The 22,941-nt window shown below is 39.6% G+C and overlaps 1 protein-coding gene across 1 annotated transcript in view; it reads right to left on the bottom strand.

Moving 5' to 3' along the window:
- Positions 1-22,941, bottom strand: part of PFKP (phosphofructokinase, platelet) — a 120,565-nt gene that overhangs the window by 92,641 nt on the left and 4,983 nt on the right. The window contains exons 2-7 of the mRNA XM_006874742.1: positions 10,902-10,979; positions 6,781-6,970; positions 4,027-4,192; positions 2,493-2,537; positions 2,139-2,247; positions 121-216 (exon numbers count right to left, since the gene is read on the bottom strand). Coding sequence (XP_006874804.1) covers positions 121-216; positions 2,139-2,247; positions 2,493-2,537; positions 4,027-4,192; positions 6,781-6,970; positions 10,902-10,979 — 684 coding nt within the window. The remainder of the gene's footprint in view (positions 1-120; positions 217-2,138; positions 2,248-2,492; positions 2,538-4,026; positions 4,193-6,780; positions 6,971-10,901; positions 10,980-22,941) is intronic.

Here is a 22,941-nt window from a genome sequence, read left to right as displayed (position 1 = left end):
TTTTTTTTTTTAAATCATGCAATCAATATTTTAAACCTGAATCTTGTCTATGTTGCTTAGTTCTAATATTCTCAGATAAGCAGAGTTATAGGCAGAAGTAGAATAAAGAAGAACACTTACATCTTTGATTTTCTCAGAAGTAATAGGTCTATTTTGGCAATCAATTGCTCCTTCAGCTACAATGATAATATTCAGCCTTTTCTTTCGAGCACGGTTCTAAGGAAAGAAAAAATCAAATCCTCAAGTTCCTAATGCACTGGTAAAAACAAAAAGAAAGCCACAGTGATTTGTTCTGAATTGAATGAGCTTCTGTCTGATTAGAAATGGTCACCGAAGATCACAAGCGTTGCTGTTAAATGCCATTGAGAGGATGCTGACTCATGGTGCACCCAGGTGTGCAGAGTTGAATTAGTGGCTTAACTAATCACCACGGCTTCTCTTTAGTAGCCATGCTGGGTGAGTTCAAATCTCTAGCCTTTAGAATACGAGTTCAACCAAACCATTTGTGCCAACAGGTACCCCAACTTTAAAAGTAGTGCTTCCTAATAAGATGAAAGTGAAACGTACTTTTCGATAAGTAGATGGGATGAGGAGTGAAGGATGGATGTAGGAAGGGTATGCGGATGACTGGAACAGAGTGACTGTAAGCTAAGGTCAGCGGATATTTGGTAGATTATATTATACCACAAACAACAGATTAAAAACTGACAACCAATCTCTGCTTTTTCAGTGTTGGACAGTGAGCCCTAGGAAGACAGTAAGCACAAAACTGGGTTCCTGCAGCTGTCTCTGCCAGAAAACTACACTTCCAACCTCCTTTCAATAGCATGAGCCTCTTGACTTATCTCCCTATATGCTATCCACCAACTGACTAGTAGAGTCCTGGTGTGGCACTGTGGGTTAATGCATTAGAATGCAAAGTTGGTTTGAACCACAAGGTCTGCGGTTCAAGATCACAAAGCCACTTGTCAGAAACTCCATACAGGGTCACTATACATCGGAATCCACTCGATGGCACTTAACAACAACAACTGACTAATAATATTTAAGACCAAGTGTTCTCTGTAGTAAGTATTAGGTGCCAACTAAACCCTTAAGTTAATCCTGCATAGAGACTTCACAACTCTTCTGTCAGTTTGTTGTACTGTGGTGGTTTGTGTGTTGCTGTGTTGCTAGAAGCCACACCATTAGTATTTTAAAACCACCCATGGTGGACAGAGGTCAGCAGAGTTTACAGACTAATAAAGACTAGGAGAAAGGAGAGGCAGACTAGTTCTGAGTGGTTATCCACTGAAAGTCTAATGGCTAGCAACGGAACATTGTCATGGTGCTGAAAAATGAGCCACTCAGGTTAGAAGGCGCTCAAAATATGACTGGGGAAGAGCAGCCTCCTCAAAGAAGAGTTGACTTTCATGATGTGGATGGAACAAAACCTCTGAGACCTTCATTTGCTGATGGGGCACAACTAAAAATGAAATGAGGCACCTGTAAACATTGATTAATAATCAGAACATACAATATATAAAGTAAGAATCTAGAAAACTTGGAAACTGTCAAAAATGAAATGGAACACACAAAGATCAATATCCTAAGCTTTAGTGAGCTTGCAGTCTTATTATACTAATGATCAATGTAAATAAATGGCTGATTTGCCCCACGTAACAGAGTAGAAATGCCTCACAGTTTCCTTTGGTTGTAACCTTTTACAGGCTCAGGACTTTTCTCCTATGCCACCACTGAACAGCCAACCTTTTACATAAAGTTTATATAAATCATCATTCCAAAGCCTGTCAACATTTAAAAGGCCAGACCCTAACATTTCCTTTTTCCTTGTCATTTCTGATATTGCAATTTATAAACTCTCAAATCCAAGGAGATTTGCAGAACAGACTATAAATACATACATGCATAAACCCACACACTGTTTTCTAGTTCCTCTTTTACATGACACTTTTCAACATTAAGAAGTAGACAGACTGAAAATAGTCAATATATGAAGATCATATGAGATAGGTTTGAATCAAGTTTAATATCAGAAAGTCTTGTTTAAAACTGTCCAAATGGAAAGTTCTAAAAATCATGATTAAAGCAATCTGATTAGAATAATTAGCAGTAAACAGAAAGAAAATGTGAATTACCTCTGATAGTTTAATGCACATATTTTCTTCCCAGCCTTCTTCTGGCGGAGATTCCGGAAGAAACACCCAATCTGCACCACAAGCCAATGCACTAACCAGGGCTAAATATCTATTTGGAAATAATAATAAGTATCAATAACTCAAGGCTCCATCTTGTTATACGTTTACTACCAGGAATCCAAAGCTCAACAACATATTCCAGCAGAAACAGCAGTGGATTAGGCATCAGAAAACTTGGGATCAAGGTCAGGCTCCTCCATGATTTCTTCAGAACATCCATAAATTGGAAAAAGAGGGCTCAGAAGATGATTGCTAAGGTTACTTTCATTCTAAAACATGTCAAAAGATACATACCCACAGTGTCTCCCCATGACCTCAAGAACAAAGGTCCTCTGGTGGCTGGAAAAGACACAAGGGAACATACACTTACTAACATTGTGATGAGCATCAGAAGGAAATCAACATACTTTGACTATCAAATTAGACAGAGACGGTATTTCCTAATGGTGGCAGGTACCTAACCTTCCAAAATATTCATTTCTACAAAACGCAATGCTGCTCCATCAATAATCATTTCAGCGGTTGTGAGTGAAAGGACATCAGTGCTGAGTGTACTTCCTAGTTTCTGATTTTACAACTTGTATTTGCTTGCGCTCCAGGACATAATACATACCTACCTACAGAACACTTTTCTATGACCTTTTGAAGACAATGGCTATATTAGGTAAAGATAGTTACTTCTCATGTTAAGAACAATGAGTGGGATATAGCCAGCAGCAAGCATGTGGGTATGACACGCAGGAAGTCTGCTCAGTCCGTGCCCAACAACTGTGTCTATCCATGGAATAGGAAAAACTAACCACTTTCCATGGAATGGGGCAAACTAAACATTGAGGATATCATGTTGTTTTCAGTGGCATTTCAGAAGGACCACAAACCTTGAATGTAAGGGGCTATTGTGAAGCACTATTGTGGAGTGAGAAAAATATATACACAGGAATCAAGAGGTCTTACTATCTGGATATGCTCCAAGTTTCAAATTCCTCATGCATGCAATGAGAGACATTTGCTTTATTCACTGTTTCACACAGGTTTTTTAAAAGTGCTTTTTAAAAACTCTAGAATACTATCTAGAGTCCCTGGATGGAACAAATGGGTGATGATGCACTCAATTCCTGATAACTGAAAGGTTAAGAGATTCAAGCCCACCGAGAGGTGCCTGATACAGAGTTCTAAAATCACTCACTGAAAACCCGATGGAGCAGAGTTCTAATCTTACACACCTGGGGTTGCCAAGAGTAACGGTTATCTCCGGAATCTGCATATCACCTTTGATAAAGTTTGAGTGCTTTATCTACATTTTAGTAAACATATACCTTGGAAACAAAACAGTGAGGAAATGCTTAGACACATTCCCAATAGGTATCCATCCCACTGCTCTCTAGTCCGTTCTGACACAATAGCCACCCGACAGGACAGAGTAGGAAGTCCAGTCATTTCCCAGGCCATCATCTTTACACAAGTTGACTGTCACAGCTTCCATCCACACAACAGCTGGAGGGTCCGAGCCATCAACCTTTCTTTCAATTAGCCGCCAACTACTTAACCTCTTTGTCACCATTGTTTTTATTTTTTGTTATTCCTTCAGGACACCTTTGGGTAGGACTTTACACAGATAATAATCATTTTGTTTTATTCCATTTAAAAGAAAATTTTCCACAATGAATATAGGTTTTTGCACCATTAGAAAGTAAACTTGAGAACAATTTTCTTGTAATGATTTATAGTACTCAAGTACACCAGGATATTGTGGCACATTCTAAAAAGTCTGAAGTGCAGCCAGTACCACTTGACGCCTCAGTCCATCACTTGGCCCAGACCCCTTTACCTCTGTGCCGTGGTCATGATGGCATCAACCACTTCAATGATCCTGTGCAGAGCTGAGTCTGTGCCTATCGTCATGTCTGTCCCACAGAAGTCATTGTCAATGGAGCCTACCATGCCCACAATGTTGAGGTACGCATGCTTCGTCACGGCATCGGAGTCAATCTGGCCTATGTGGGAAAACAAAGCAAATCTAAGCACACCCTTTTCATATCTGGTACGAGGCGTTAGTTCTATGGGCACACCATTAGGTTTGAAGAAAATGAACAGTGGTAAAGAAATCCATTATTGGATATTATTTTTCCATTTGTTACTCCATGAGGGGGCTTCCAAAAGTTCCTGGGAAAAAATGGAAGTAAAAGATATTGGAATCTTTCCACCATCTTTTTGAAGCCCTTTCGTTTTTTTCTCTAAGTTATACACAGTGTTATTTTGTATATTTAGAGAAATAAAAGCCAGACAAAGGTGAAGGTAATTACATAAAACAGGATATGCAATTTGTATAAATGTTCTTGTACAAGGTAGCGCGGACACTGTGACAAGCATCAAAAACAGAGAAACATACTTTCATAGTCCAGTTAGACAAAAATGCTATTTCAGAATTGTGGTAGGGAGCTAAACTTTCAAAATATGAGGGTGAATCGACAGTGATTCATACTCTGGCTATAGAATTTCTTTTAATCAACTTTTTGAAAAAATAAATACAACAGTTTTCTACATAATCGCCTTGCTTTTCAATACACTTTGTCCATCTGTCAACAAGCTTTCGTGTTGCCTTAATAAAAAATGCTTTACGTTGAGCTTTGCGCTACAAATGAGCTGCTGTCCTTCACATCTTCATCCTCGAAAAACTGAAAGTGCAAGTCCAATGGAGCACAATCGGGACTATAGGGAGGATGCTTTAACACCTCAAAATGAAGTATTTGCAAGGTGGCAACAGTGTGGGCAGAGGTGTGTGGATGTGTACTGTTATTCAAGACCACAGCACCCTTGAATAGAGTCTTCTGCATTTAATCCCAAGTTTAGGCTTCAGTTATTCAGTGAGCATCTCACTGTAAAGAGTGCTATTGATGATTGAACCATTTTCCTAACACTGTTCCAATATTGGCCCTTGAGATTTCCAAAAAACTCTGACTATCAATTTTCCAGCTGATGGTTGACTTTTGAACTTTTTCTTGGTTGGCGATTGATGATGTTTCCATTCTATACTTTGCCGTTTACTCTCAGACTCATAGTGATGACTCCATATCTTTTTAGCAGTAATGATTTTTTTTTAAAGAAATTTTTATCTTCCTTCGAGTTTCAGCCCAAATTTTGTTTGCAGATGTCCAAATGCTTCTGTGTATGCTCTTCCGTGAGCTATTTCTGTAACCCCATCACACAAACTTTTCAAAACCCAAGTCTGTCGTGGATTATTTCACAGGCAGAGCCACGGCTGATTTGCAAATAATTTGCCACATAATCCCCTGTCACTCGTCTATTCGATAGAATCATTTTACGTGCACGCTCAATGTTGTCATCAGCCATGGACTTGGAAGGGCGTTTCAACATTACCGGAGTGCAGATCATTTTTGCCTCATCCCATAAGATCTGTTTGCTACATAATGCAATGTTGCTCACTTATACAAGAACACATAATTTCAGGAAGAAAGGTAAGAACAAAGGAAGGAAGGAAGGGTTCTGTGGATCAAATCTTAGTTTATTTTTATCCACAGACTGGCTTAAGAGAATGGCTCTGGATAGTGATAAGTTATAATTATAGAATTAAATTAATAAAATCATGTAATCTTACTATTTGATTTGTGATAGAAATCTGAGGAACTAATCAGTTACTAAGTGTCACTTAGCACTCAGAAGAAATCCAGATTTGAACTGCCAGGTCTGCATAAATTAAATTAGAATAATCAGCTGGTCATATTGAAAGTAGGGGTGAGCCTTAGGTCCAGAACTCATGATGACTATTCTACTTCCTGTGGTACCTAAGAAACCAAGTCAGACCAGAACAAGATGGGCCAAGAAAATACTGTTAAGCCCGTGTGGGCTACGATACGACAGTCATTCTCCATTCCCTTAAGCATCTTTTTAAAAGATTGGGGCTCAACTGTTTCATTCCAAGTCTCAGTTGTTCCTAAATTTACTGTTGGTGCAAACGGGATAATTTTCTGGGTTGTCTTTTATATTAACTTTATGTAACAGCAACCTCAAAAGACTGAAAACAATGGTGTACATAGGATTCTCAGAAGTCCTTTCCTAAATCGTTTTAAAAGTCTGACATTCAGTTATTATATAAATTAGTTCTGCACATGTTAAATTTAGTACAAGGACTAAAAGTGGAGACTCTGGAGTCCATCTGCCCTTGCGAATCCTCTCTAGGCTCACCACTTAATTGCCGTATGACTTCAGCTAGAACTTCTGATTCCCCATCTGTAAAATAGGAATAAATAACTAACAAGCCATCTCAGAGAGCTGCTATGTGGGTTACATAAAATGGTCTATGTAAAGGGCTAAAAGAGCGTCTGATACATTTTAAGGTTAAATGCATGTTCTTATTCGCATTGCTGTCATTATTTGAGGCATAAATTTGAGTCTTGAGGTGGTGAACTGTAAGATCTGTGGTGATGACAAGCACCACAAAGCCTTCTGCTATGCGTAAAAGAACAAAATGTACACATTCAAAAGCTCTCTGAATGTAAGGGAAATCCATGAGAAAATGAAACAGAAAATGTATTTGAACACCCCCAGTTAAGCAGAAATGTACCAGACTTGGCCAGCTCTTCCAGCAGCCCGCTCCATTCCTTCCGGAAGATATTGGCCCCTGTTAAGCTTCCATCCCCACCAATTACACAGAGATTCGTAATTCCCAGATGAATCAAGTTGCAAGCAGCTTTTAAACGGCCTTCCCGAGTACGAAATGATTGGCAACGGGCACTGCCGATGATTGTCCCTCCCTAGAAAAGAAATAAGATTATGTTTATTTATCTCCTTGCAACTAAGACAGAAAGCTAGACAGATTGGCACCTGCCAGTGGCGACCTATAAACACAGGGCTTTCAAAATTAGGTTTTCTGCATTTTACTCCTTTGCATTGTTGATGGTTACTGTCGTGGAGTCGGTTCCGACTCATAGTGACCCTGCACAGCGTTTCCGAGGCTGTAAATCTTTACGGGAGCAGAAAGCCTCATCTTCCTCCCACAGAACAGCTGGTAGTCTCGTCAAATGTAAAAGCTTGTGGTTTTCCCATTTTTAGTACCATACCGAATCCTATAGATTTTAGTCCCTACTGAATCATACAGTATACTCAGTGGTGGTGAAACAGAATATAAAAACACAAACCGATAGTCATCCTTAGCTAAATACACAGAGTAACGACTTTGTAAAATTGCAAAAGCAATCCAAAAAGCCGCTGGTGAAACTGTGCCAGCAGTAGGTGAACTTTACCCTACAAGCACTGAGGCAAAAGACTAGTTCCTCCACTGATCAGGACCCTTTGCAACCTGCCCAGCAAGCCATCCTATGTCATGCTGCTGTTCCTCTTATGTGCCATCAAGTCGATTCCGGCTCAGAGCAACCCTATGTCACAGAATCCAACTGCCCCATAGGGTTTCCTTGCCTGCGATCTTCCAGGGAGCAGCCTGCCAGGCCTTGTCTCCTGCAAAGCCTCAGGGTGGCTTTGAACCACCAATATTTTGGTTAGCTAAACCACTGCACACCTAGGTCTCCTTCTCTACTGGCCAGACCTTGCTGCATTTTCAGACAAAATGAATAGCAACTGTGAGTCAAATAAATGTCTTCAAGTACTGCATCCCCTTACCACTCTTCTTAAAAGGGTCAATCTTAGGCAAACTTAAATTTGACAGTCTAAACATCCAGAAGAGAGAAATTGTAATTTTTCACACTTAGCTTTTCAAAAATAATTATTTAAGAAAAACACAGGATTCCTTTAAATAAGTTATAAATACATTCATAGATCTGGGGTTTGTACTCAGGCCTTTTAACTAGTGTTGGAGACGAGCCTCTCTCTTGACGGATAAACCGGCAGACAGTTCTGACTCATGGTGACTCACAGTGGTTCAGAGCAAAACGGCTCCACAGTGTTTTCTTGGCTGTAATCTTTACAGAAGCTGACTGCCAGTTTTCTTCTGCAGAGCCTCTGGATGGGTTTGAACCACCAATCTTTAGATTAGCAGCTAATCATAAACCACTTGTACCTCCAGGGTTCTTTCTGTTGAGACTCAACCAGAAAAATCTTTGTTTATATCATTTATGCGACTGCATCTGACTCCCTTCCGTGGCCATGCAGTCTACTCTGACTCACAGCAACCCTATAGGACAGAGTCGAGCTGTCTCATCGGGTTTCCAAAACTGTCACTATTACAGAAACAGAGGGTAATATCTTTCTTCCAAAGAGTGGTTGGCAGGTTCAAACCACCAACTCTTTGGTTAGTAGCCAAACAACCACTATACCACCATGGCTTTTAGTATCTGTTTGCAAATATACAAATAGTATGTTGTTGTTTACTGCTGTCGGTTCATATTCACAGCGACCTTGTATAGGATTTTTTTCTGCGTAGTTTTTTAATCACCGATCTTGTGGTTCAAACTGACTCTGAGGTTGAGTGCTTATCCTATGGCACACATTTATTAATATTGATTAGGCGTTCCCTATAAGCACTATACTACTAACCTCAAGGCCAGAAGTTCAAACCCAGCAGGCATTCCTTGGAAACACTGTACAGCATCACTATTAGAGGGAACTGACCCGACAGCACTTAACAACAGCAATATTGATTTATGAATATTGATTTCAAATCAGAAAACAATGTATTTTTACATCAAAATTACCAACATTGAACCAGTCAAAGCAATAAAAGATGTTACATGTATAAACTAAAATTTAATCAGCACAATTTTGTCACTCATACATGACTAAACGTGACCCTATGTGCATGGTAGTAGTAGTAAATATGACTGTGATAAATTATAACTTTGTCCAGCAAAGGTGACCATAGAGTAGAAAGTGCTGGGGTAAGACAGAGATAAGCTTTGTCTTGGAGCTTTGATTTGAGGAGCAGTCATTGGAGGGTCATGTGATTAATGTCAACCTGAAGTGAAGTAAGTCATCAGCTCTTAAATATCAAAATTGAATACATAACATGGGCAGAAGTCTGGGGAATAAAATCATGAATAAGGAATCTACAAAGAAGTAGGCGCTTTCCCCAAACAGACCCTTAGGCCACTGGTATATTTCCTGTCACAATTATAATACCCAAGCCAGTCGCCTTCAAGTAGATTCCGACTCATGGAGACTACATGAACAAAACTGCTCCACAGGCTTCCTGGGCGACAATCTTTACAAAAACCAGCTGCCAGACCTTCTTCTACAGGGTCACAAGGTGGATTCAAACGGAAAATATATCAACTTGCAGGTGAGCACAAACCATGTGCAACACCCAGGGATCTTTTACAATGTGGATTCCAACTAACAGCAACTCCGTATAGGGGTTTCCTAGGCATGGCTGGTGGGTCTGAACCCTGATTCTGTGATTACCAATCCAGTGCATACTCTACAGGGCACACCAGAACCCCCTAATTAAAACAGCAGAAAAGAAAAATTATTTTCAGATACAGCTTTACTCTCTGAAATTGAAAAAATATTGCCCGATTTTAAAAATATGTATTTCTTGACCTAATGATTAATGGATGTTAAAATTCCCTTCAACCCCTATTTAGAAGTGAATGAGGAGAAGTGTAAGGATAGCAGAGCAAAAGAAATCCAAGAGCCAACTTCAAATGCTGTGACCACATTAAAACAGGCCCAGCACCGGGCTGCAAACCACAAGGTCAGCCATTGAAATCCACCAGCTGCTCCTTGGAAACTGCAGGCAGGGTCGCTATGAATTGGAAATGACTCCAAAGCACTTAAAATAATAATAATAATAACAAGCATCTTCGCAATGAATGTAGCAATTTGGTTCCTTTCTATTTAAAAGTACTTAAAATAAGTCAAAGATTAAGACATATATTGAAAAGGATTAAACCAGAAGCATAAGAGCTTTTTCATGAAAACTATTATTTCCACATAAATCTCTGATTTGGGAGCTCTGGTAGTGTAGTGGTTACGAATTGGGCTGCAAACCACAAGGTCAGCAGTTCAAAACTACCAGCTGCTACACGGGAGAAAGATGAGGCTTTCTACTCCCGTAAAGACTTACAGCCTCAGAAACCCTGTTCAGGGTCGCTATGGGTCGGAATTGACTCAACGGCACTTAACCACCACAACAACAACTAATCTAAAGTGTTCTGGGAGTGTATTAGGCACATAGAATGCTTTGGCAGGTTTCTTGTAAATTGAAAATAAGCAACTATTTTGCTTAAAGGAATAATTACCCCATTTTTGTGTATACTGAGGAAGTTAGCCTGTACGATCCAGTCCATATAAGAGATGCTGTGTTCCTAATAAACCCACAGCCTTGAAATGTATTGTCATGTCATTCCCAGGCTTTAGTATACTTATTAAATGTCACTTGCAAACCTCCCACAGGGCACAGATATTGCAACTGAACAAAGAGCACCAATAGTAGCAGCCTTAACACTACTCTGATCTGGAAAAAAAAAAAAAAAACAGTCAGAAGTAACTTTTTATTGCAAGGATAATTATAGAATTTATATCATGTAAGGTTTAAAGTTGTGATTTTTTTTTCCCCCTTTTAATTAAATGTTGAGTTAAGGGTGCTCTCTTTCTGTGCAAATAGTCTAGAATAATGGCATTCCGCACATTAATCTGTTTTCAGTATTACTGAAGCATACATATGTGAGGTTTCAAACTAGCAAAGTTACTCACTGACTCAGAGAAAGAAATAGTATGAAATCATAGACATACCATCTGTAGAATGCTCGAGACACTTTCCCACGAGGCTTCAACAATATTAGCACCTCCATCTACCATACCTTGGTAGCCCTGATAAAAGAAAAAAAAGTACACATTTCAAAATGCGTGAACCTTTTGTTTTTAGCATTGTCTGGTACTTACATTATATAAAATAGAAATACCAATTACAAAGAATGTAAAATACAATGAAACTAAGTTCCTAACAGTCCAACGGTGACAAGACACAGCTGAGATACATCTACCTGTGGAAATCATCAATTCTGATAGGCTCTTAAATATAGTTTCTAATAATAGGAATTTTAACACAAACTAGTTCAAACTTCCTGGTTTGGGACTGCAGAATAATGCACCAAACCATAAAGTCGCTTTGAACACCGAGGTCAACGGTTCAAACTGACAAACCACTCCCACTCCTCAGAAATCCTTTACAGGGTCGCTATGAGTTGGAACTAACTCCACAGCATTTAACAACAGCAACAAAGCCCAAAATATAATTTTGATAAGAAAATGACTTCTGTGTCATCATGGCTCCTGTATTATCTAATTGTTCCTATGTGATTGAAAACAGACATGGTGTTACTAGGTGCAGTTGAGCTGGTACCAACTAATAGCGACCTTACATACAACAGAACTAGACACTGTCTAGTCCTGGGCCATCTTTACGATCATTGCTATGCTTCAGCCCATTGTTGCAGGCACTGTGCCAACCCATCTTGTTGGGGGGGGGGGTTTCCTCTCTTTCACTGACCTTCTATCTTACCAAGCATATTGTCCTTGTCGAGAAACTAGTCCCTCCTGACAACATGTCCAAAATATGTGAGATGAAGTTTTGCCATTCTCATTTCTAAGCAGCATTCTAGCTATATACTTCTTCCAAGAGAGATCTGGATCTTCTGATAATCGTGGTAATTTCAATATTCTTCACCAATACCACAGTTCAAATGCATACGTTCTTCTCTGGTCTTCCTTATTCGTTTTCCAGCTTCCACATGCATATAAGGCAATTGAAAACACCCTGACTTGGATCAGCGGCACCTTAGTCCTCAAAGTCACATCTCTGCTCTTTAACACTTTAAAGAGGCCTTTTGCAGCAGAGTTGTCCAATGCAATACGTCATTTAGATTCTTGATTGCTTTTTTTCTTGGTGGTTCCAGGTAAAATGAAATCCTTGACAACATTTATCTTTTCTCCATTTATGATGAATTTGTTTATTGGTCCAAGTGTGAGAATTTTTGTTTTCTTTCTGCTGAGGTGTAATCCACACTGAACACTGTTAGTCTTTGATCTTCATCCATAAGTGATTCTATAAGTGCTTCAAATCCTCTTCACTTTTAGCATGCAAAATTGTGTCATCTGCATATTGCAGGTTGTTAATGAGCCTCCCTCTAATCCTGATGCCACATTCTTCATGTCATCCAGCTTCTGGGATTATGTGCTCAGCATACACACTAAACAAGTATAATGAAAGAATACAACCCTGACACACATCTTTCCTGATTTAAAACCATTCAGTATCCCCTTTTAATACTTGAACTACTGCCTCTCTTAGTTTATGTACAGGTTGCTCTTGGCACAGTTAGGTTCTGGAATTCCCTTTCATTGCAATGCTATCTATAGATTGTATGATCCACACAATCAAATGCCTTTACATAGTTAATGAAACACAAATAAGCATCTTTCAGCCAAAATCCATCTGACATCAATGATATCCTCACTCCATATTTACCCTAAAATGTTAATAATTTAGTACAAACTCACATACAAACTATGTTGTCAGTTTCACTGCATTCATAAAAGCTTTCCTGGCCAGTCCTCCCTTTGGCAAGGCAATCCAGGGTACTTCACATCTATAAAAGTGTATATATATTTTTTAAAGCACAGCTGAATAATTCTCTAATAAATTCAATCTGCCCTACCTTCCAAATTGTAGCATTTTATTATACTGGGGTAGTATTTTTAGTCTATTTGGGTATCGGTACATACTTTTGCCTGGAAGCTGAATTCTAAATGCATTTTAAGACCAATGAATACAGAAATGCTCCATTCGCATCTTTATCTACGTGTCTTATTTTCCAGAGCACTTTACCTTGTTAAAAAGGAATAGCAAATAAGTATTTATTATACTTTATCACAATAGATAATTACTGTGAATTCATATTCCCTCTCTAGTAAAAGCAACAAGGCAAGGAAAACAAAATTATGCTTTTGTTTGTTTGTTGTTATGTGCCATCCAGTCGGTACCTACTCACAGTGATCCTATCTATGCACAACAGAACGAAACACTGCCCAGTCCTGGGCCAACCTCACAATTATAGCCATGCTTGAGCTCATTGATGCTGCCACTTTGCCAAGCCATCTCGCTGGGGATCTTCCTCTTTTTCTCTGACTCCTTCACCTTACCAAATGTGATATCCTTCTCCAGCAACTGGTCCCTCCTGACAATATAGCCAAAGTATGAGAGATGAAGTTTGGGCATCCTGGCCTCCAAGGAGCACTCTAGCTGCACTTCTTCCAACCCAGATCTGTTGGTTCTTTTGGCAGCCCATGGTACTTTCAATATTCTCCTCCAACACCATAACTTAAATGCATCAAATCTTCTACAGTCTTCCTTATTCACTGTCCAGCTTTTGCATGCATATGAGGTTATTGAAAATACCACAGCTTGGGTCAGGCACACCTTAGTCCTCAAACTGACGTCTTTGCTCTTCAACACGTTAATAAGGTCTTGTGCAGCAGATTTGTCTAATGCAATACGTCATTTGATTTCTTGACTGCTGCTTCCATGAGTATTGATGGTTGATCCAAGAAGAATGAAGTCCTTGACAACTTCAGTCTTTTCTCAATTGATAAGAATGTTGTTTATTGGTCTAGTGGTGAGGATTTTTGTTTTCTTTACTTTGAGATGTAATTCATACCGAAGGCTGTGGTCTTTGATCTTTATCAGTAAGTATTTTAAGTCCTCTTCACTTTCAGCATGCAAGGTTGTATCTTCTGCATGCCACAGATTGTTAATGAGTCTTCCTCCAATCCTGATGCCACATTTTTCTTCCTATAACCCAGCTTCTTGGATTATTTGCTCAGCATAAAGGTTGAATAAGTATGGTGAAGGAATACAGCCCTGTCGCACACCTTTCTTAATTTTAAACCATTCAGTGTTCCCATGTTCTGATCGAACAACTGCCTCTTGGTCCGGGTACAGATTCCTCATGGAGCACAATTCAGTGTTCCGGAATGTTCATACTGTCCATTGAGTATGAAGTCTGTGTGTAAATTAACCACATATTGTGCCAACAGTTCTGTAGTTGACCAATTTGTTTACTTATATTTATGAATGTTAAATTTCCACCCAAAATACTGTGTATATACACACACACACACACACATATATTAAACCAAACCTACTGCCATCAAGCTAGTTCTCACTCATAGTGACCCTATATAGGCTTTCCAAGACTAAATTTAACAGGAGCAGACAGTGTTGACTTTCTCCCACAGATAGGCTGGTAGGGTTATACTGCTGGGCTTGTCATTAGGAGCCGCACCAGTGCTTTGTGTCTTTGAAGGGCTTCACAAAGTCAGTGGAAAACAGAACTAAATGATAATGGAATATTTCTATAAACTTTTCAAGTCCCCTCGTATGTACCCAGTAACATATACATAAGAATGTGTATGTGTGTATGTGTCTAAAATCTAGTGGCAAATTGGAAAGGAATAACCACTACAAATGAATAGAACAAGGGCAGATTAAAAAGGGCTACTTTTAATGCTGGCAAGAGCTTCTCACACATCTGTACTTGACCTCAGGATCCCAAATCCCTAGGCCAATCCTTTATCCATGTTTTCTCCCAGCCCTTCAAGCAGCCAGCATACTGACTCATCCACTGTCTTCAAGGGGAAGAAACAGAACTGCTAAACAAATCTCCATCTACCTTTAAGATGAATTTATTTTGCCTTTTTATTAACATCTTCTTTCTTTGCCCCAAAACATTACAAGGTATACATTTTCACATGATTCCATTTAAAGTATAGCACTAGGTGTAGTTGATACTGTGGAGGAAGAGATAAAAAGCAAGAATATGATCTAATCTAGACCTCACTTTGGGTATTTTTCGGGGGGAGAAAAGTAGGTAGACAGACAGATAGCTATAGATGGTAACTTAGCCTTCTTGTCAGATGCCATAGAGTTATCCCTGACCTCATGGCAAGCCCATACATAAAGAGTTCAGCACCATACCCAAGATTATTTTTGAGTCAGACCATTGTGATCTAATTGTTTTTCATTGGCTAATCTTCAGAAGTAGATCATCAGACCTTTGTTAGTGAAACTCACTCAGCATCACGACAACACACAAGCCTCCAGCAGCAGATGGTGGTAGCTGAGAGTGACGGACTTTGGCTGGAACGGAACCAACTTTCCCTACATGGGAGATGGAAATTTGGCCACTGAACCACTGATGCCTTTACTGTTGCTGAAGAGTGGCTGATAAATTTGAACCACCAATCTTGTGGTTCAAACTGACCATGTGGTCCAGTGCTTTATCCCACAATGCCACACCAGGACTCCTAACCTAGCCTTAGGGTTTCCCTTTTAATTGTCTCCATCACCCACAACCTCCCAAGGTTTTGTTAAGAATGACGCTGCACTCTTTGGAGACACTATAGCATGCCAGTGTTAAGATCTGAGGACAATACTGCACAAACTGTAATGGTAAAAACTACCCTTAGTGGCAATCCTGACTGACTTTTAGATGTGTTGAGCTAACTGCTTTAGGAGTCTGGAAGGAAAGGAAACAAGAAGGAATTAGGCATGTGGCTGGGATCCAAGTTTGAAGACCCATAGTACTGTGTGGACATGAACCTTACACAGGATTTTTTTTTTTTTTTTCAATTGTAATTTGGGTGAAAGGTTACCAAGCAAATTGGTTTGCCATTCAACAATTTATATACTTTTTGCTTAGTGACATTGGTTGCAATCCCCTGGTGTGGCGCTGTGGGTTAATGAACTGGACTGCAGTCAGTTTGAATCGCAAGGTCTGCAGTTCAAGGTCACCAGCTGCTCCTCAGAAACCCTATGCAGGGTCACTATGCATGGGAACCGACTAGACACCACAGCAACAACAACTTCCTGGGTTCCCTATTTCCATTCCTCCTTCTTCCCTACCCCTTCCTGCCTTCTGAGATTTGTTTGGGAACGAACATTGCCCTTTTGGTCTGGTCTGGTTGATGAGACTGAGGAGTATGTTCTTTCCTGGAGTTACTGTTGTCTATAATTACAGGCCTGTCTGTCATTTGGTTAATAGTGACTCCCTAGTGGTGCATTCAGTTCCAGACTTGAAAGGTGTCTAAGAGCCACAGTTTTGGAGGTCCTACCAGACTCTATCAAACCAGTAATTCTGGTCTTTTTTATGATCTTAAATTTTGCTTATCATTTTTCCCCCTTATTATCATCTAAACTCACACAGTTCTGAAAATGATAAAAAATAATAATTAAGCCAGAACAGTAGTCAAAAGCCAGTACTGTTCTGGGCAAGTCAGAATGTTCAGTTGCTCTAACCACAAGGTTCTGACAAAGCAAAATGAAGCTCAACTAAACCCCCACACACCAAGAGCCCACTATGGTAATTTCTGTATATTCAAGTGCCATGGAAATAAAAGTCTATTAATGGAAAACTGGTGTGGCACTGTGGGCTAATGCATCAGACTGCAAAGCCATTTGAACTGCAAGGTTGGTGGTTCAAGCTCACCAGCTGCTCCTTGGAAACCCTATATAGGGTCACTATGGGTCGGAGTCATCTTGACAGCACTTAACAACAACAACTAGATGGCAACAGGTTGTGGGAGGGGGGAGGGGAAGAGTCAGTCCCAGCCACTTCAGTGTTTAAGGGGATGGAACTGATGTAGCTCAAATATCCTTAAATTCAGGACTCAAATAGGCTGTGCATATCTGACAATATCAATGTAGACAGGAATACTGGAACATCTGCTGCTATAGAAACTTCTCCTCAGTCAACTATCACATAAAATTTTACTTCTGAATATACCATTTTAGAATGGAAAAATGCTTCTCCCTTTATTATTTCCATGAATTTATACATTGTTTGAATAAAACAATTTTTTAGACATACCTCAGCTTCAAGAGTGATTGCATGGAAGATGGCAAAAATCATAAAGCATAATTTAGGAAAAATGTTTTCCAAAGTCAATTCAATTATTGTGTGTAGCACAGACGCACATGAAAAAGGGAACAGATAATAAGTAAAAAGTGTAATTTTATCATTATTGCATCCCAAGTTCTCTTATTGCACACTTGTGCTCAGTAGTTAGGAAATGACTCATTCTTTAATTTGCAAAGTCACAGAGCCCCTGAAACATTTGAAAAATAACAACTAACTACAGTTTCAAGCTCTTTTACTGACAGAAAAAATGTTTCTAAATTACAACTGGTATTTTGTACAAAGGTATTAAAATGTATACATTCACATGAAATGTGTCTTTTGGTTTTCCTGAAATATTGGACACTTAAGTCCTGTTGTGGCGCTGTGGGTTAATGCGCCAGACTGCAAAGCTGTTTGAACTGCAAGGTCGGTGGTTCAAGCTCACCAGCAGCTCCTTGGAAATCCTATACAGGGTCACTATGGGTTGGAATTGACTCAATGGCACTTTACAACAACAACAATTTCAGTAGAGGCACAGCTGTGAACCCGCAAGGTCAGCAGTTCGAAACTACCAGCTGTTCCATGGGAAAAGGTGAGGCTTTCTGCTCCTGTAAAGATTTACAGCCTCGGAAACCTTGTACAGGGTCGCTGTGAGTCAGAACCAACTCCACAGCACATAACAACAACAACACAGCCCAAAACATTCTTCAGAATTCCCTCCCAGAACGCAAGACTAATTTTATACAAATGTACCATAATTGGCATGTGAGTTTTTTTCTATCAAAGCTCCCTCCTTGGAATGTTGAGCACTTATATTAGCATAGCGGCAGTCCAAAACATTTTCTAAACCTTGCTTTCAGAATTTTCCTTCAGGGAAAATTGTCTGACTCACATAAGAAAAACAAAACAGAACATAAAACCTTTCAAGCCATGATTACTTTTTTGTGACCAAAAATCATCATGCCTGCCTGGCTCATCCTAATTCACAAGATGGAACTAACAGACTCTCAGTTTGCTGTATCAACTTGACCATCAAACAGAATCTTTTTACACAAAGTCATTTGATATCATCAGAAATGTGTCACAGACTCTGAAGTTCTTTTAACTTCTTGTTTGAAACTGTTTTAAGCAATGTCAAAAGAAGAATAAACAGACTCCTAATAGGAGATAGTGCTACACTCGACTTGTTGCTGTTAAGTGCCGTTGAGTTGGTTCCGACCCATAGCGACCCTGTACAAGGTTTATAGGGTTTCCGAGGAGCAACCTAGAGGTGGATTATAGCCACATTTTTAGGCATTTGTCAAATCCTTTCTAAATGTTGTTGTTGTTGTTAAGTGCCATCGAGTCGGTTCTGACCCATAGCGACCCTGTACAGGGTTTCCGAGGGTGTAAATCTTTACGGGAATAGAAAGCCTCATCTTTCTCCCGCGGAGCGGCTGGTAGTTTCGAACTGCTGACCTTAAGGCCTTTCTAAATAGGAGTATAAATCTCAGCTATGGAGTCCTAGTATGGCCTTACAGGATAAGCACTCAATTATAAGTTCAGTTTGAACTGCAAGGTTGGAGCTTCAAACTCACCAGAGGCTCCTAGGAAACCCTATAGAAGGTCACTATGAATCTAAACTGATTAGATAGCATTTAACATCAAAAGTCCACCTATGGGTTGTTGTTGTTGTTGTTATTAGGTGGTATGGAAAGCACCATGGCTTGGGTCAGGCACACCTTAGTCCTCAAGCTGACATCTTTGCTCTTCAACATTTTACAAAGGTCTTCTGCAGCAGATTTGCCTAATGCAATACGTCATTTGATTTCTTGACTACTGCTTCCATGAGTATTGATGGTTGATCCAAGAATGAAGTCCTTGACAACTTCAATTTTCTCTCTCTTGATAAGAATGTTTTTTATTGGTCCATTGGTGATGATTTTTGTTTTCTTTACATTGAGATGCAATCTAGGGAAGTTCTGTCTTATAAGAGATCTCATATAAATACATGTTTTTAAATTAAAGACTCAAAAAAGGAAAATGCTCACATGATAAAACAAAATAAAGACCTTTTTTTTTTAGAATGTTTATATATAATGGGTCCTTGTGTCTTGATACTTTTTTTCCATTTTGATCTCTTGAATTCTTCTGACAACAATTAAATAGTCTGAATGGCAAACACTCCAACTATTAGAGGAAAACATCTTTCTAAATATAATGTACAGAATACGGTGTTTTCTGGAGTCTTGGTGTGGCGCTGTGGGTTAATGCGCCAGACTGCAAATCTGTTTGAACTGCAGGGTTGGTGGTTCAAGCTCACCAGCTGCTCCTTGGAAACCCTATACAGGGTTGCTATGGGTCGGAGTCGACTCAATGGCACTTAACAACAATAACAACAACGTAAGGTGTTTTCTAGATATTGTTATCTCTTTCTACCTACTCTGCCTATGGACTAGGCTGCTTAAGAGTAAATACATTTTTTTCTTATAGAAATAGGTTTTCCTAGCTCATGTTTTAATATGTTAAAAAATGACATTTGTAGAATCCAAGCCAGAGTGCTTAGGGGTGGGGGTTGAGATATTATGCTTCTGAACTCCTTGTAAGTGGTGGTGGTGGTGGTGGTGTGCCGTGGAGTCCGGTTCCGACTGATAGCAACTCCGCATAGGGTTTCCGAGGCTATAAATCTTTACAGGAGCAGGAAGCCTCATCTTTCTTCCATGGAACAGCTGGTAGTTTTGAACTGCTGACCTTGAGGTTCGCAGCCCGACTCATAACCACTACGCTACCAGAGTCATAGACCTAGTGAATACCACTGATGACTCAAAACTGGGCAGGCAGAAGATTCTCCAAGTCAATAATTTGCAAAGCTTAAGAATCATAACTTTATCTTGTGCCAAGGAAATTAATATGCAGATCCTCAGAAGGTAGATCCCCTCCCCACCACCCACATTCAAGGTATTTATTCACTGTTCTCCACAAATGTTCAATCTAGAAACTTAATAGTCACCCAATAAAAGTTTATTCATTGATCTAATAACTTCATGGACAATTCTAATATGTAGCCTCAGGACTTGTTCCTGTTGAGATTCAGTTGTCTGCCAGTTTCTAAAATATGATCGAACATGACTGTACAGAAGTTTTAAGATAGGTTAGAACATGACTATACATAAGTCATGTTCATATTGTATCGTTCTGGACTTGGTGCTTTGGAAAATCAATAGTGTATAGACATGATTTATTTAGCCTTCTAGCATTATTACATGGAGTACTGGTGTGGCACTGTAGGATAAACACTGGGCCACAAGGTGGGTTTGAAAAACGTCAGCGGTTCAAACCCGCCAGCTGCTCCTAGGAAACCTTATACAAGGTTGCTATGAGTGGGAACCAACTCGACAACACTTAACGGCAGCAACAGTAACATTAGCTAGAAGTACTTCCTGATGGTGGTATGGTGAGTAAACTCTTGACTGCTAGCTAAAATGGCAGGAGTTTGAATCCACCAACCATGTGCAGAAATATGTGGCAGTCTGCTTCCCTAAAGATTTATAACCTTGGAAACCCTGTAGGGCAGTTCTTATCTTTTTAAGTACTTATGACTCAAAATCCACTTTTCTCTTCATGACTTTAGTTTAGTTTTTGGTTTAGCATTATTAGATTGTTTTTTAACATCAAAGCTAACAATCCACAATTCCAAGTAAAATACACAACTAACAGCCAGAAGCAAGCACAGTCAAGTAATCCTTTCTGTACAAAGATAAGTTCCAAATTTCTATGCACATAGGTAGTCACATGGCAGAGTCCTTATTTGAAACTTATTGAACTCCATTGTGATAACAATGGCATATGTGCACAGCCAGAGAGGGACACACAGTATTTTTGCAATTTGAAGAGAAGGAAAACAAAAAACATTAAGTATAAGTTGAGTCCCTGAAGGCACTAGCAGCATGTTAGTAGTTGTGAGGATCAAGTCATAGATGAAGCACGCAGCATAGACGCTGCCATATAGTAAGCGTACAATGAAAGGCAATCTACTCAGTATTGCTGAGACTACTACTTTTCATGATCATGATCAAGCATTGATCAATGTTCCAATAGAAAGGTAGGGATTTCAAGGAGAGACCTAGGTTACATGCATTTTGTCATTTAAGCAATTTTTGCTGACTTAATGAAAGTGCATGACAGAGATAATGATGTGGAGCGATGGAGCAGCTGGAGACTGGATCCAGAGACGGAGAGCAACTGTGTGCTGAAGACCTGGGGGGCACGGGGGAAGGATTGCATGGAGGGGATTGTAACCATGGCAATGAGACGATATACGATAGAATGGATGTAAAACTAATGTTCTCCCATGTAAAATATCACATAATTCACAATTAATCATTTAAAAAAAGAAAGTGCATGAAAGCTATTTGCTAATGAAAGGGAAATATAACAGAAGTCAGCCACAGGAGAGTTTGGCTAGAAACCACTATATGTGAGAAACTGCATAGTGGTCTATCTTAACTATACATTCACACAGCACTATTACTACTTTTAGATAGACAATTAGCAGTGAAGTAGCTTTTTAACTTTAAGGAAATTTAAATGCAAAAGTAGTTTGCTTAAAACCTCTGAGATGTGACCAAACTGTGGTATTAATAATCTTGCTTTATTTTTGCAAAATTATTGGGGGTAAGGTGGGGCTAGTGTCTGTGATAAGAGGGGTGAGACAAGGTATAAAAATTAGACCTGTCTCCCCAGCCCCACCCCCACACAAAAAAAACCACAACCCACTGATGCTTAAATTTGTTCTTTGTCTTGTCGGTTAGCTTCACTGTCCTTTTTGTCCACAACTATCACAAAATACAGACATTATCAAGATTATGAGGTATCTACAGTGGAGTCAGGAGTCCTGGTGTGGCGCTGTGGGTTAATGCGCCAGACTGCAGAGCTGTTTGAACTGCAAGGTTGGTGGTTCAAGCTCACCAGCTGCTCCTCGGAAACCCTATACAGGGTCGCTGTGGGTCGGAACCGATTCAATGGCACTTAATAACAACAACAACAACAGAAGAGTCAAGGTCGGCAGTTCAAGCTCTCCAGCCACTCCTTGGAAACCAGGGTCGCTATGGGCCGGAACTGACTTTGCGGCACTTCACAACAACAAGAACAGAGGAGTCTACTACTTCCTTCTTTAAGCAGCACATCTACTGCAAAAAGAATTTCAGGCCAGAGAGAAGAGCTCCAACATTTCTGAACTGTAAGGCTTCTGTTACTCTCAGGAAGAAATGGTGTTTTCTTAGTTGCTGTTTTGTTTTGATTACACTGGGCATCCCTCACTCTCTAATTTCTCAAGCGAGATGGATGACTCATCACATCAGAGAAGAAAATAATGTGATTTATGGCAATAGAGGGTTTCTATGAAGAAGAGAACTATTTTCATTCTACTTGTATTAACAATCAACATCTGTAGAACCAAAAGTCAAAGAACCAATGGCATACAAAGGGGCTTCAAAAGGTTCACGGAAAAAAGAAATTGAAACGTAATGGACTTTTTCCATGGATTTTTTGAAGTCCCATCTTATTTCAAAAAGCAAAGATACCACTTTGATGACTAAGGTATGTCTGATCCAAGCCGTGGTCTTTTTCAGTTGCCTCATGTGCATGCTAGTTAATGAAAAAGGAAGACAGAAGATTTACTGCATTTGAATTATAGTGTTGGCAAAGAATAATGAATATATCATGGACTGTGTGTGAATCAGAATGTTTCTTAGAAGCAAGGATGGTAAGACTTCGATGGGTTTATACTGATAGCCCTAGGAAAGACCAAGCATCATGTTTGGTAAAGTAGTGGGCCAATGAAGGCACTTTGAAAAGTTTCTGAATACTCTAAGAGAACAAGGTAGCAGTATTCTGTT

This window comes from Chrysochloris asiatica, unplaced genomic scaffold, assembly GCF_000296735.1.
Source record: "Chrysochloris asiatica unplaced genomic scaffold, ChrAsi1.0 scaffold00297, whole genome shotgun sequence".
In the NCBI taxonomy this organism is placed as follows: domain Eukaryota; kingdom Metazoa; phylum Chordata; class Mammalia; order Afrosoricida; family Chrysochloridae; genus Chrysochloris; species Chrysochloris asiatica.
This window is presented reverse-complemented; position numbering and strand designations above follow the sequence as displayed.